The sequence below is a fragment of the Quercus suber genome, unplaced genomic scaffold, assembly GCF_002906115.3.
Source record: "Quercus suber isolate HL8 unplaced genomic scaffold, Cork oak 2.0 scaffold_736, whole genome shotgun sequence".
In the NCBI taxonomy this organism is placed as follows: domain Eukaryota; kingdom Viridiplantae; phylum Streptophyta; class Magnoliopsida; order Fagales; family Fagaceae; genus Quercus; species Quercus suber.
This window is the reverse complement of record NW_027070175.1, coordinates 546-15,971: the sequence shown is the minus strand read 5'-3', so window position 1 is coordinate 15,971 and position 15,426 is coordinate 546. Positions and strand designations below refer to the sequence as shown.

Below are 15,426 nucleotides of genomic sequence, written 5' to 3'. Positions count from 1 at the left end.
TTAAAAAAAAAAAAAAAAACTCTTTATAAAGTCTAGGGACTAAAATAGTATTTTATCTAAAAAATTATCACGCGCAAAGCGCGGGTCTGCAACTAGTAATAATAATAATAGAGACAAAGTCCCATCACATTTCAAATTAGTATCATATTTTTAGGTGGGCTTGAGATCTTAAGCAGAAAAAAAGAGGGAAAACTGCAAAGGGAAGGGTAAAAGCAAAAAGTAAGAATAATAAAGGAGAGGAGGCAACCACAGGTGAACTAATTGTTGAGAAGAAAAAGCTTTAGAAGCTTGGGTGATCAACAACGGCAACAAATGGAGTTCTGATGCTGGTTCTTGCCTTAACTGCTTCTTCTTCTTCTTCTTTTGCTTCTTCTTGTCAGCCTTCCCCTCTCTCAAAATTTACAAAACAACTCTCTCTTTCCTTGAAAGTTTACAAATAAATCGAAGATTTTCACTTCAGTTCGAAATGCACTTACTAGTCGAAATCCGGTATTTATCCCGGTATGGCCAAAACAGCTCCGGTATGACCGGAATTTAATCCAGTACGAAATGAGAGTGTACCTGTACTGGTGAAGGTGTTGGTATGAAAAATTCTAGCCATACTAGCCGGTATGGTACGAAACACTGTATTTAACTAGTTTTAACTAGATTATGGACAGAGCCGGCTCAACAATTTTAGGGCTTTAGGCGAAAATTTTAAATGGATTCTTTTTTTAACTTTAAAGTCTAAACCTGCACAAATAAAAATTAATTTATTACATGGTTCAATAAATTAGTATTATTATAATACAAATGAGTTGATATAATATATATCAAATTATTAATTGGTGTGATAATTTATAATAAAAAAAATGTGATAACTGGTAACTTATTAATTAGTGTGGGGCCATGTGGGGGCCAACTTAGCTTAGGCTTTGTAATGTGTTGGGGCTTGTGGACAAGACTGCATAGTGTACATAGCATTGTGCAGTCTTGTCCTATCAAGTTGTGTGCATTGTTATTGTGCAATATTTTGTATTTTAAGATACAATGTGGCCTTTTTAATGCATCTTATTGATCAATAAAAATACTTAATTTTTTTAATTAAAATATATAGATAAATATTATATATATATATATATATTTTTTTTTTGAAATATGTTTTTGTTCATATATGTCCTAATGATACTTCTTTATCAGGTTGGTTTTAAAATGTTCTTAGGGGTCACAGCATCTGTAAGCAATTGGGATGCTGATGGAACATGTTGCAGTATTGTTTTAGAAGACAATCCTCTGGTAGACTTTGTTGAGCTTCCTGACACATGTCAAGGTCTATACTATTGCAATGTCTTAAGTGGAGTCATCAGAGGGGCCTTAGAGATGGTGAGTAATATCTCCTCCTACTGAACAGCTTTAACTTTGTCCTCTTGTTGTTTTCTTTTTCCCAGCACATTATAATACTATCTAACAGATATTCTTAGTCATGTAAATGCCTTCAAAAACTGGTCTCTCTTATTGTGAATTTTGCAGTTGACATGTATTCTTCTAAAATTTCTCATTCTCGTTCATCTAAAATATAGATTACATCAAGCGTGGCTGAGAAAGCTAGCTTACTGGTGGCTGTATTGATTCAAAGTTGTGTGGAGTAACTAATGACTCACACGTTGATATCTTTTTCCTTGCCTTCTCCCCATTTCTGGGAAATTCATTCTTTCTATTTTAAGGCAATGGGTATCACCATATCAACATTGTCTTTCTCAAGAGTGGAAAGGCATGGTCATTTTTTCTAAGAAGGTTCTGTTCTAAGCCATTTGCTTCATGTTGATAAATTTGATGATCCTATGGTTAATAGTTTGTCAGAAAATCGAAGTAGAAAAAGAAAATAGTCTTTTGTTCTATGGTCTTCATTTTGTTGCTAACCCCTTACGCTGAATTTTAACATTTCAGAATATCTTACACCTGATTAATATATGAATTTAATGTTGATAGTTGCAATATTTCTTTTTTGAGGAGTGTTTTGCTTGCTGCTATTTTTTTTTTGCTATAGCATCTCAATATGTGTATCTTTGCAATATTTTCCCACGTTCAGGTTTCAATGAAGACAGAAGTTACATGGGTTCGTGACATGCTTCGAGGTGATGATGCATTTGAGTTGCAAGTGAAACTTCTGAAGCAAGTTCCAGAGGAATACCCATACAAAGATGACGAGTAACATGTCAAGCTCTTATGTTATATGTATACAATTTATGATTTTTGTTTGTTCTTTATTTCCCAATGTGTAGAATGTTGGTAGCTTGGCTTCTCTTCTAATGCACAAATCTTGTGAACTTAAGTCAATTTTATTTCTTAAATTTATATGACACTGTTATAAGGTCTATGATTGAACATAACAACTGCCATTGACATCTAATTCAAAAAGTTCACCAGAAAAAGAAAAATAGGGAAAAGGAAAACCGTATGATCATTGGAGTCGTCTTCAGTATTATCAAGGACTTTGTGTATTCTCGAAATGGTGCCACATTCTAGATGTGATGTTTAAGTGCATGAATTGAAATCTGTGTATTCTCACAGATTTTGCATGCTATACAAGGGTCATTGGGGCTGATCTGTACCAGTGTGCCTAATGACTTAACAATTTAACGCCTCCTGCTGGATGATGACACCTAAATAAGAAGTTGGTGTGCCCGATTGTTTGGATGCTATCAACTATACTTTCTTGCATATAAAGTTTTAGAACATGAGAAATTCATCAATTCTCAACGGGAGCATGTACCAGTTGTAAATGCTGAACTTACAATCCAATGATCCATATAGTATGACTAGCTGTCAGCTGATGCGATAAACTGATAATAAAGCTCTAGGGTCGAGTGTGGGTTTAAAGCATATCGACTTGTTTATTTTTGGTTCTGAGAGGCCTAGGCCCAAATGGTAGACTAGAAGAGTTGGAGAGAGGTTGGGTGTAGGGGGCACTTCATTGGGTTGAGTTCGATGGCAGCAATTCTGTAGAGGTGTATTACAAGCAAGGTTGTTAAAATTATAATCCTACGTAGGATCATGGGTGTAGGTAAGATTATGAATCGTAGGATTAGATTGTGGATCATAAGATTTTATATTATTTGAAAGGGGAAAAAAAAACATATTGGTATGTTAAATAATTACATAAATTATATATTCATTCATAAAAAACAAAAAATTTGCATCTATTTGATGTAATTGCCATACATCACTACATTCACTTGTAAGCATCATTTAAAAAGGCCAAAAACCTCAAAACGTGACACTCTATTAGAGTATTATTTTTCATTTACGTTCAACTAACACTGTCTCTTTACCTTGAATAGTAAAATTAGGTCTATTGGGATGTTATATTTTCATTTGGGTCAAACTAAGCTTTCTGTCAATTTAAAGAATATTACAAAAAACCAAGATCGTTTGGGATTGTTAGAATCGTATGATCCTACAAATCGTAGCAATCCTACTAAAAATCTTTGAAAGATTTGGATCGTTTTAAGTAGGTGAAATCATAAAATCGTAGGATCCAGATTGAGATTTTGACAACCATGGTTACAAGATGTTATGGAACTTTGGGCAAGGATGTGATGGTGGTTGCTCATCACTAGGTGGTCGCTCTAGGGTAGTTTGTTCTCTCTGGTTGGTGGTTGTCATTGGTTCTTTTCTTTGGGAGTGAAAGGTCTGGGTGGTGTATTTATGGTGCTTGTAGCAAGATGTCACTTTTCAGCTTGTTTGCCTTTAAGTTGAGATCTGTTTGGTTACATGCAGGGGCGGAGGCATGTTATGCATTGAGGGGGCCATGGCCCCCCCAAAATTTTTTAAAACCTCTATAATAGTAGGAACAAATAGGTCTCACACTCTCTTATTTAAGAGCTGGCCCCCCTATTAGAAAAACTTGGCCCCTCCTCCAATACGCAGCCATAAAAATGCCCCACCCCAAATTCCTACTTTTCATCTTTTTGATTTTTCCTTTCCTTCTTTAAGACATGTCAGCCATATCTCATATTTTTTTTTCCTTGAGTGAGGCCATATCCCATAGCTATTCAAGACCTATGTTGTACTGGTGTGAAAATTATCATCAGAGAGAAGAGAGATTATGAGGGTACAATATTAGACTACTAGTGGGAATGAAATTGATTTTGAATTTAGTTGGCATGAATGAAATTGATTTTGAATTTATTTTTGACCATAGTAGTCTAATTTGGTTGAATTTAACTGCTATTTATTTTATGGTTGCTTATAGTGACTTTATTATATTTAATTTCTATAAATATAATTTCTTATAAATGTAGTCTAATTTTGATTAAATTTTACAAATCAATATGATAATATTACCTTGGCCCCCTCAACCAAAAATTTCTGGCTACGCCCCTGCTATCAACTTAATATCTTTCTAGAACCTAGCCTAGACAGTTTGCATCGACCCCTGGAGAAAGAGAAGTCATCCCTCCTTTCACTAAACAATCTAGACTTGGCTGCTGTGTTCTTTGGGAATTCTTCAGCTCAACAAACATTAGCTCTAGCGCAAAGGAGATGATTCAACCCCTACACTCCAGGTAGTCAAAATTACAAAGTTCAATCAACAGCTAAGTAATGAGGGTAATTTCTGAGGGATTGACCACTATTTTAAATATAGTAAGATAGAGATTAATAGTCAATGTGCACGAAATTAACTAATTTCATACACTGAGTATCACCAAGGTGAGGGGAGCCTGATTCCCAAAAGAGAGGCAGAAATACAAAGCATGTATAAATAATAATGTATCATCCAGAGTGAAACCTATGCCACCTTTCGCACACATCATGCTTGTACCACCTTTTTCCACATATTAATACAAAAAAAAAAAAAAAAAAAAAAAAAAAAAACACTTTCGTTTTAGGATCTCAAAACACTTCCTTGCTATAGAAAAATCAGCTTTTTGATCGATTAGAAAAAACCTTAACGCACTACTTCCATCAATATGCAATATGCTCTTGATCTCTACAAGGCAAGCTACCAGACGATGATTACGAATGGGCTGCCCATCAAATTTCAGAAGACCTGCTTTACTCCAAATAACGCACTACTTCCATTATAAATTCATCCTTAACCTTCTTACAACATGAAAGCATTTACAATGCTAAATGTTAAGTAACCAGTCAAATGCATTTATACATTTTATGAAAATTGTGATGAGGACCCTAGCAGGATGAACGAGGAGAAGAGCAAGAGCCACCATTATATAGACCGAGAACTTAATGAGTCAGATAAACAAGGATTTTAACATTCAAACATTTTAATCTTTGAAAGCCAAAAAAATTCCAAGACATACTCATATCTTTTTTCTTATGTATAAATAAAAATGGTATTATTAATAAAAGAGACCCTCAGTACACAAGAAATATACTAAGAGAGCAACAACATCAAGAACAGGAACAGCTATGAATGCAAACAAAGAAAGTAGAAGAGCAATGGTTGAGTAACACAGCCATCCGCTCATACAAAGCATGTAAAAGGAACAGCTTCAAAGAGAAACCTATTATCAAACCCCTGCAGATACAACATATAATCAACATAGAACGAAACAAAATATAAGTCCCTCTAAAAGGAATAATTCAGAGCTAAATCAATCCATATCCAGGCACACACCATCTAAATCATCCTTGATGGAGAAATGTACATTATACGGTAAAAAAAAAAAAAAAAACAGATAATACCATGCTTAGAAGTGGAATCACTTTTCTTTCAAGATGTTTCAATTGCATCATTCAGCTTGCAAAGCAAGGCAACTAATTCTGGAGCAGAAGTGTGGGATAAAAACATAATTAACCAAGCATGCAGAACCAAAGTTATTAATGCTAGTTATGAAAAAGGATAACAGAAGCAGATTTTTTTTAGAAAGAAGCAGCGATTAGAGGCCCCACCCCCCCCCCCCCCCCCCCCCCCAAAAAAAAAAAAAAAAAAGAAACCCAGCAAAATAGCTTATGAGCATATATGAAGCAGTAATAAGTAGATTAGGATCAAAATAATACTTTTATCCAACCAACCTATGTAAGAGATTCAATGCCTTCATAACAAAAAAACCACATAGGTAAACACCTCCTATCAACACTTAACAGGGCTCAAAAATTGCAAACAGCATTACACAAAGATTCTTCATCCCCATCGGATTTTTTTTTTTTTTTGGTTACATGGAGGAGGGGAGGGGGATGACTACAAAGCAGAAAGCTGTGGCGTAGAGAACAATGACTAGTGCTGATAACATAAAAGCCACGCCAATAACCCTGCAAAATTTCTCAACCCTTGGCTTGTGTTGATTCAACAGGGAACCTAAGGAACCCAAAAATGCGCAGAGAGCAGAGATTAGAAATATGCGATAGAGCGTCGGTCGGTCTCTGAACAAGGTTGGAACTGGTCTTCCGCCGACGTTTTCCTGTGGAAGAACCGTAAAAGTTGCAACTGCTATGGAGGATATGCAAACGATTAAAAGCCCAACATCCTTTGAACGGAGAGGAGGACTTTCTTGAGGAAATTGGTCACAAGAATTTGATTTCATCTTGTTCGTCTTGGCGGAAATCATCTCGTTGTTTGTCTTGGCGGATTTCATCTCGTTCTTCTCGGCGGATTTCACCTTATATATATAATACATAATTACTACAACTCTTCCACGAAACCTAAGTTTTACAAGAACCCTAGGCTAGTAGGCAAAATAATAGAAAAAACATCTCTAACAAACTTTTATTAAAAAACACACATAACATAAATAAAGAATAAAATTTCTTCTACTCCTTTTAAGAAAAGAAATAATAAACTTATTTCTACTTGAGAAAGGAAAAACAATTTAACTAGGAAAAGAAAAACAATTATAATCCTAATTCAACTAGAAAAAAGATTTTAATTGAGCTTGTAAAAGCAAATAAATCCTAATTCTATTAGGAAAGAAAAAACAACATAAAATATTAAAATATTTTATTCTTACTTAACCAATCTACATCAGAAAGGAAGCTTAGGTTTAAGCTTGAAGAATTGTTAGACCAAGAGCATATTAAAATAAAGGAAGATGAAGAGTGATATTAAAGTAGAGGGTACTAGAGAGATGAAAAAGGTAAGAGAGGGGGAAAGGGTGGAGAAAGTGTAGATATTTAAAAAATGAGTAAATGTCCAAAAAATTATAGAAAAATTGGAAAGAAATAGGATAATGACATAAACACTAATGTGGTGTAATGGAAGCGTAGCAATAATAAATGCTACACTTCAGTTTTTAGATATATATATATATATATATTATGCTTGTGTGAGGCATAGATAAATAAAAAATAATATGTAAAACTAAAAAATATACTTCAATAATATAATCGAGATTGAATAGTAAAATAGACAATAATAAAAATAAAAAAACAAATATTTCAAGTTATGTAACAAAAAGAACATAACATAAGACCAAATTTGTATTAACTTAAATTTCTTTAAAATGTTGGTACTTTGTTCTAGTTGGAGTGGTATTTTAAATTTCTAGATTTTTTAAAAATGAAGTTTTACTTTTTATTGTATTTATAGTATGCCACTTAGCATAAAAAGAGTGTTGAAACTTGTTGTAAAGAAAAAATAAACACTTGGGACAGCCATGACTCTTATGAACAAAATTTATTAGATGTATAGACTAAAGTACATTTTTGGCCCCTAAAGTTTAGGGTTCTTTTTATTTTGTTCATTCACATTACAAAATTTTCATTTTTACCTATTATCTTTGATTTTTTTTTCTTTTTTTTCTTTTTCATATGGGCTTTGTTTAACATTCATGTTAGTAACCTATTTTTGTTTGATAAACGTCTGATCCCTACTTGCTTTCGATCAGACCAAGTTAGGCCTGGGAGGTTCCCCTTTTTCTTATGCTTTCCTAGCTCCAAAACGTGTGGAAAATGTAGGGTTGCAATTATATTTTATATAGAAAAAATCTTGACCAAGCACTTGAAGAAATTAAATCTGCTTTCAATTTGAGGGGTGGGGAAGGGGAAAGGTTTTCTAAGAATGGAACAAAGGGTGTCTAGGTGTCACAGGATCAACTTTTCTTTTAAATTTTCTGCATGTGATGGAACTAAGCCCCTAACTTAGTCTCAGCCAACACACCACACACACATATTGCAGGAACACTTAGAATAGAATTATCAAGGGAATTCACACACACAACGCACACACAGTATTTACAGGGCACCAACCCCAACCTTTATTACTCAATATCAAGTACTAAGGAAGCCTGGAGAATACACACGAAATTCTCTAAGCCAAAATTACACACTTTGCTCTTGACAGCCTTAACAACCTAGGATAAATGCACAAAAATAACTGCCACGGCAGTTACTGCAAAGTGACTGCCCCCTTGTCCGGGACTTGCCGCAATATGTGGTCTAACTTAGGACACCTTCAACTGATGATGTCTTGGTCTGCTCTCCACGTTTCCAGCCCCTACTCAGAAGGCTTGATCATCAGGAAAGCTAGGTAACTGCTAGTAACTGCCGCTGCACACTCTGCACATGCTAGCCCATGTCTTAGAACATCATGGGGCTTCTGCCCATGCTCCAACAACCCACACACTTGTTCCAGCACGTTTTAGAAAGCTTGGCCCCTGCCCAAACCCTTCTCATCAACATCATAACCCACACAGCATGCTCATATGTAGCACATCAAGTAACTGCCATCAGCTCACTCATATAAGTCCATACATTCTGCCACCACCAACCAGCCCAATGCCTTGCACAGCATATCATCATCACAGCAGCCCAGCACTGCCTTGCACTCAAGCCACCAAGCGTACACACAAAGCAACCATCAGCTAAGCCACCAATGTCATGCACCATTACACAGGGCCAACACCACCTTCTGCTGCCCAACATCAAAACCCATCTCTGCCAACCATGGCCCTCCTCTGCCATGGGCTTAAGGCATCATGTGGAGCAAGGTGCCTCCATATGCTGCCCCTCATCATTGCTCATCAATCCAACTCAAGTAGGGAGACTGGGCAAGTCCCCCTCAAAGAGCCCTTAAGAGCATCACTAGTTAGGCATGAGGAACCATAAGTGTGTTGAGAAAACATGAAGCCATGTGACTGGCCCAATGCTGCCCAAGCATCCTCATTCCTCATGCCATCATCAGCAACTCGTAAAGCTCCTAACACTAGGGGACCTTGTCCTTGCAATGAAGTTTTTAAAGGTAATTTGAAATACATACAGATTATAGCAATTATTTCTTGATGTGGTGGGCTACCATTATTCACTAAACATGGTGAAATTGAAGGTGTAGATACAACCAGACAGGTGGGTTAACAATTGTTTTAGATTATTAAATTTTCATAGCCTTCAAAAGGGCAAATCCGGCAGTTTCCCAACTTGGTTACACTAGATGGTTGTCCTTGAGTTATTCTTTGGGCTGAAGTGGTCTGAGGGATTGTTGAGAGATTTTTGTTTTGGGCCTCAGATGAGGTTGCTATTAATAGGTTAGGACATCAAAGACGAATTACAGTTACCCAAAAAAATTTTTAAAAGATGAATTTCTTAGCAGTAAGCCAGTAACAAAAAACTTGTTAGTTGAGATATTTTTGTCCATTTTCTTATCTTCTCTTTTGTTGGGAGAGCTCCTATTCTTCAACTCTCTTATCTTTTTGGCAATCTAGCATGTAGTTATTTTTTTAATCAAAAGGAAAATGAAAGGTATTGATAGATATGAGCAAAGCGATAATAAAAGATATAGTGCTGGGAATCGGATGGTGCAAGAAAGCTTTCAGCAGAAGGAAAAGAAATGTGCAAGAAAGTTTGGCTATGCAATTGGTTAGTGGTGAAGCAGTGGGGATGGCTGCAGTGGTTTTGAAATTTAAAATCATTGAAAGAAGAATTTCCAAGCTAGAGGCTCTAGGAGGTGGCCATGTCAGATTAAAAGACTAATATCTGCATTTCATTTCTTTTGAACTGAGCTCAGGATTAAGGACGACATGCAGCTTAAGGAATAACCCGTGTAGAAATGCAGGTTTCTATTTACAGCATAGGGACCATAGCTTATCAATGTAGATATTACTATTTCCTATATGCATACGGGGGACACTTAGGCTTTGTTTGGTTGGAGGAAAGGAAAAGTGAGAGGATGGAAAATTATGGGAGGATGGAAAATTGAGAGGATAAAAAAGTTTTAGTTTTTCCTCATATGTGTTTAGTTGGAGTGGAAAAGTGGAAGGGTGAAAAACTCTTTTGTTTGGTTGGAGAGAAAAGTGAGAGGATGAAAAATGTAGTTTATATGAATTGACTATTATGTTTTTGTTATAACAAAATACTAAAGGGTCTAATAAGTGTGAAAAAATGAGGGTATTTGTGTAATTTATTACCTACATCATCTTTTCTCCTTAATTTTTCTCTTAAATTGGGAGGACAAAATTCCTGAAGAGAAAATTTTCCACACCATTTTCTTTTCCTCTTGAACCAAACAAGGGAAAATTTAATTTTCCACCTTATTTTCCTCTCCTTCTTTTCCATCTTCCTTATTTTCATCCCAACCAAACGGGGCCTTAGTGGTTATACATGCATGGTCATATAGGTGTATAGATTTTTCCTTTAATGTTTGTTGTTGATTTTCATTCCTGCTATTAATGGCCATTTCTACGCATTTGGATTTTCCCTGGTTCTGGTATCTTGTATTTTGAGAACACGTCTGCATCTGCAGGGCCTTAGCAGTCCCATCTTCTCCAGAACCCCTCGATGGAAAATGCGATACCACTTATCACACCCACTGTCACCAGCTATAATCACTGACTTCAAACTTTCATCGTATATTTCCTGCCAAACTTGCTGCTGATGGAGAAGAACAAAGGCTGACCCAAAAGTGCAAGAAGCAAACCAAAAATTCTAGTTAGAAGTACAAGGTATTACGACAGAGGTTGTTTGCTTCAATGTAACAAATCACTTTATTCTCAAAAAAATAAATAAATAAATAAATAAATAAATAAATAAATAAATAACAAATCATTATGTTCTTTTATTTAGTAACTAATTGTTAAAATTATGGTTAAGTGATTAAACTCACCATTTCCTAACAGTTTAAATTTTTGGGACAATCAGCAATTTAACATGGTATCAGAGCAGGAGATCTTAAGTTCGATCCCTGTCTTCACTCTAGCTCCCATTTAAAATGTTAAATTTCCACTTGTAACTTAAGCTTTTGGAACAATCGGTAATTTAACACTAATCTCACAACACAAGAAAAAATTGAATCATCGGAAAGGGCAGGTGCAGGAGATCAAGAAACCTGGTGGTCTTTGTGGTGAGTCCCCGGGACTTAAAATTAGACATGGCAAAACGGGCGGGTCGGGTCGGGTTCGGGTCGGGTCAATCGGGTCGCGGGTTAAAACGGGTCACGGGTCAAAATAGGTCATTTTTAAACGGGTCAAACGGGTTGCGGGTCAAACGGGTCACGGGTCAAACGGGTCACAGGACGGGTCGAGTTGACCCGTATTTTTCAAACAAGTTTTTTTTTTTTTTTTGGAAATAGATGCAATTTGTCAATTGTTTCTAAGTTCCTTAACTGTGATTAGATTTTCATTGGTGATACTATTACCACTTACCAATTACCACTAAACACTTGATACCTAAATTTGGTGCAACTCTTATTCCAGCTTTCTAAAAGCTAATCTTGGTATAATTTTTGATATGTTTAAAGTAGGAAGAGAAAATGAAGGTGGCAAGTAAAGAATGACAAACTATAATGGAGTACATAACATATTAAGTGAAGAAGAATAAGTAAATATTTAATCTTGGTATAATTTTTGATATGTTTAAAGTAGGAAGAGAAAATGAAGGTGGCAAGTAAAGAATGACAAACTATAATGGAGTACATAACATATTAAGTGAAGAAGAATAAGTAAATATCTTATAAGAATTACACCTCAATCTCAATCTACTCAATGTTGGTAGACGTGGAAAAACGGGTGGGTCGGGTCGGGTCAATCGGGTCGCGGGTCAAAACGGGTCACAGGTCAAAATGGGTCATTTTTTAACGGGTCAAACGGGTTGCGGGTCAAACGGGTCACGGGTCAAACGGGTCGGGTCAAACGGGTCTGACCCGTTTTGCCATGTCTAGGTAGAGCAAAGATATGGGAGAGAAATATAATTTTTTTTTATTTATATTTGTTTAGTTTATATTATTTTAATAAGTTATATATAAAAATAAAATTAAGATGCCAGGTGAGTTATAAAATGAGATAATAAAATGAATAAAGTAGATTTTAAGAGTATAAAATAACATTTTTTTGGAATCTCGGATGAAAATGCTCTTACTATTTATAAGTTGTAAAGAAAAAATAATATTTAATCTTATAATTGTGTGTAAAGAGAAAAAAATAGTGGGAGGAAAGAGAGAAAAAATAATTTTTATTATTTTATTAGGTAGTTTATATTATTATATTGAATTGTATATAAAAATAAAAATTAAGATGTAGAGGAAATTATAAAATAAAATAATAAAATAGATAAAGTAGTACATGTGGATGTTTTTTTTTTTTTCTCTTTGGCATCACCGGTTGCTAGTACTCAAAGTATATAACAGCATAGCCATGGGACCCTACATCTCCTTGCACTTATACAAACTATTCCCTTGTTGCAATCAATGTATGTGGATAGAATCTCTTATGTCCTCTGACCCTCTGCAACTTCATAGGGTGCCGTATTTTTTGGGGGAGCTCAAATGTAGGTATACCTACCCGCTAACTTAGCCATTATTATTTTACTCTAACGCAATGCATCAAGAACTTATGTTTTGTTGGGTTTAGTTAATAACTCAGGGAGATTCATACAGCCGAACAGAATTTAAAAGGTGTATGATTATTTATTATTGATTAGAATCATTAAAAAATGGTTTAGATGTAGTCTTTGTACTCTAAAAAAAATGTACCATAAAATATATGTGTCTGAAAGTTCTTTTTTTTGAAAAAAAAAAAATAATGTATTTGTCTGAACCAAATTTTCATATGGCATTTATACACGTATATTTGAGGCTTCCAAGGCTTCAAATAATTAACTTAATTGCTGCTATTTTAATGTTGTCTTATTAGCCTCAGTTCAGTATAACAAATGTGCTTTCTCATTAGCACTTTCTCATATCACAAGATTTGGTGGAGGGTGAGGTTAGTATGAAGAAGAGATGAGAGGGGAAGGGAAGTTGGTGAAAATTTATTAGTTTTTAGTATATATTCAGGTTGTATTCTCCTCTCAGGTGTGTGTGTGAGTGATTTTGGAGGTAGGCTTGCAATAGATATTGATAGGATTGTATATGAGTTGAGTCCAGCTGAGCTGAGCAGCGTATAACATTTCTTGTGCACCTTCTACAGAGGTACCAATTGGCAGTGCAGCAAAAAAAGTCTCATTTGCCAATCCAATTCATCAAGTATTCACCAATTTCAATTTGCTGTAGTAATTTCACCATAAGAGTCCTCAAGCCAAAGTAATACCATAGTAGAAGATAGTAATATGTGTTTCTTCTATTACATCTGACAGAGATGCCAAGCACATTTCTGGAGGACCCTATGGAAGAAAATAGGGACTGGACTTAATTTCAGCACTACTTTCCATCCTCGAACTGATGGACAGACTGAGGTGACAAATAGGAGCTCGGGGAACCTGTTGAGGTTGGAGAAAATCCTAGAGAATGGTAGTTAATATTTATCCTACCATTAGCAGAGTTTACCTAGAATTCATCACTTCAACATATCAATTTAAACATCTCCATTTGACAGTGTATGGAGCCAAGCCGTCTGGTGTTATTGATGTGATACCCTCACCTCTGCCAGCAAAGGCTCATCCTAAAGCCTTAGACATGGTAGAGCACATGCAGCAAGTCCACAAGGAAGTCAAGAAGAGGATTGAAGCTGCCAGTGCAAGACATAAAGCTAAAGCAGAGATACATAGAAGAAGAAGAGTTACATTTCAAGAGGGAGACTTGGTATGGGTGATCCTAACTAAAAAAAGGCAGCCATCTAGTCTCTACATGAAGCTGCATGATAGAAAGGTAGGTCCATGCTAAGTATTGCAGCAGATCAATGAGAATACCTACAATGTGGAACTTCCATCCCACTTGCAAATTTCAAACTCATTCCATGTGCAGCACCTTTTGTCTTACCATCAATATGAAGACTCCTCATGATTTACACTCGAGACAAATGCCTTTTAAGAGAAGGGGTCTGATGCAGTAGCTTTTAGTTTACCACTTGTAATTGTAACAATTAGTCTTTTGTAACAAACTGTATTGGATAGGATAGGAGCCAAGTTAGTTAAAGGGGTTGTTGTAATCTGATGTACGGCTTATTGCCTGAGTTAGTTAAAGCTCCTAAAGACTAAACCAAGGCTATGCACCTATAAATAACCTCACTATTGTAAAGTAAAGCAGCTTTTGAATAATAATACCCTTTTGAATAAGCTCAATAGCTTTGTTTCCAAGAAAGTATTTTTGAAGAATTGATATTTTTTTCATTCCCTTCAACACAACTTAGAGCTATCAACCTAATATCTTTCTAGAACCTAGCCTAGCCTTAAACAGTTTGGATTGACCCTTGGAGAAGGAGAAGTCATCCCTCCTTGCACTAAACTTTTCTTGCATTTAAACCTTTACTTATCAAAAATTAAAAAAACAAGCTAGACTTGGCTGCTGGGTTCTTCGGGAATTCTTCAGCTCAACAAACATTAGCTCTAGCACAAAGCAGATGATTCGACCCCTATACTCCAGGTAGTCAAAATTACAAAGTTCAATCAACAGCTAAGTAATGAATGTAATTTCTGGGGGATTGACCACTATTCTAAATATAGTAAGATAGAGATTAACAGTCATGTATAAATAATAGGTATCATCAATAGTGAAACTATGCCACCTTTCGCACACATCATGCATGTACCACCTTTTTCCACATATTAATACAAACAAATTATTGTTTTAGGATCAAAACACTTCCTTGTTATATAAAATAATTAGCTTTTTGATCGAGAAGAAAAAACCTTAACGCAATATGCAATATGCTCTTGATCTCTACAAGGCAAGCTAGCAGATGATGATTACGAATGGGCTGCCCATCAGACTTCAGAAGACCAGCTTTACCTCCAAATAACGCACTACTTCCATCATAAATTCATCCTTAACCTTCTTACAATGTGAAAGCATTTACAATGCTAAATGTTAAGTAACCAGTCAAATGCATTCATACATTTTATGAAAATTGGTGATGAGAACTCTAGCAGGATGCACACGGAGAAGAGCAAGAACCACAATTATATAGACTGAGAGCTTTGTATTGGATGGTAATTAAATGGTAGAAAAAATATAATGAGTCAGATCAACAAGGATTTTAACACTCAAACATTTTAATCTTTTGAAAGCCAATAAAATTCCAGGACATATATTAAGCATTTCATATCTTTTTTCTTATGTATAAT

The 15,426-nt window shown here is 35.4% G+C and overlaps 1 protein-coding gene across 1 annotated transcript; it reads left to right on the top strand.

Moving 5' to 3' along the window:
* The first annotated feature begins 503 nt into the window (after window positions 1-503).
* On the top strand, window positions 504-2,191 carry LOC111989421 (uncharacterized). Its single transcript, XM_065766731.1, has 3 exons — window positions 504-521; window positions 1,180-1,362; window positions 2,069-2,191. Exons 1-3 carry the CDS (start codon window positions 504-506, stop codon window positions 2,189-2,191), a joined length of 324 nt encoding a protein of 107 aa, XP_065622803.1.
* The last annotated feature ends 13,235 nt before the right edge of the window (window positions 2,192-15,426 follow it).

Coding starts and splice junctions, on each gene's coding strand:
- LOC111989421 (XM_065766731.1), top strand. Junction 1,363..2,068: donor TCAGAGGGGCCTTAGAGATG/GTGAGTAATATC, acceptor TCCCACGTTCAG/GTTTCAATGAAGACAGAAGT.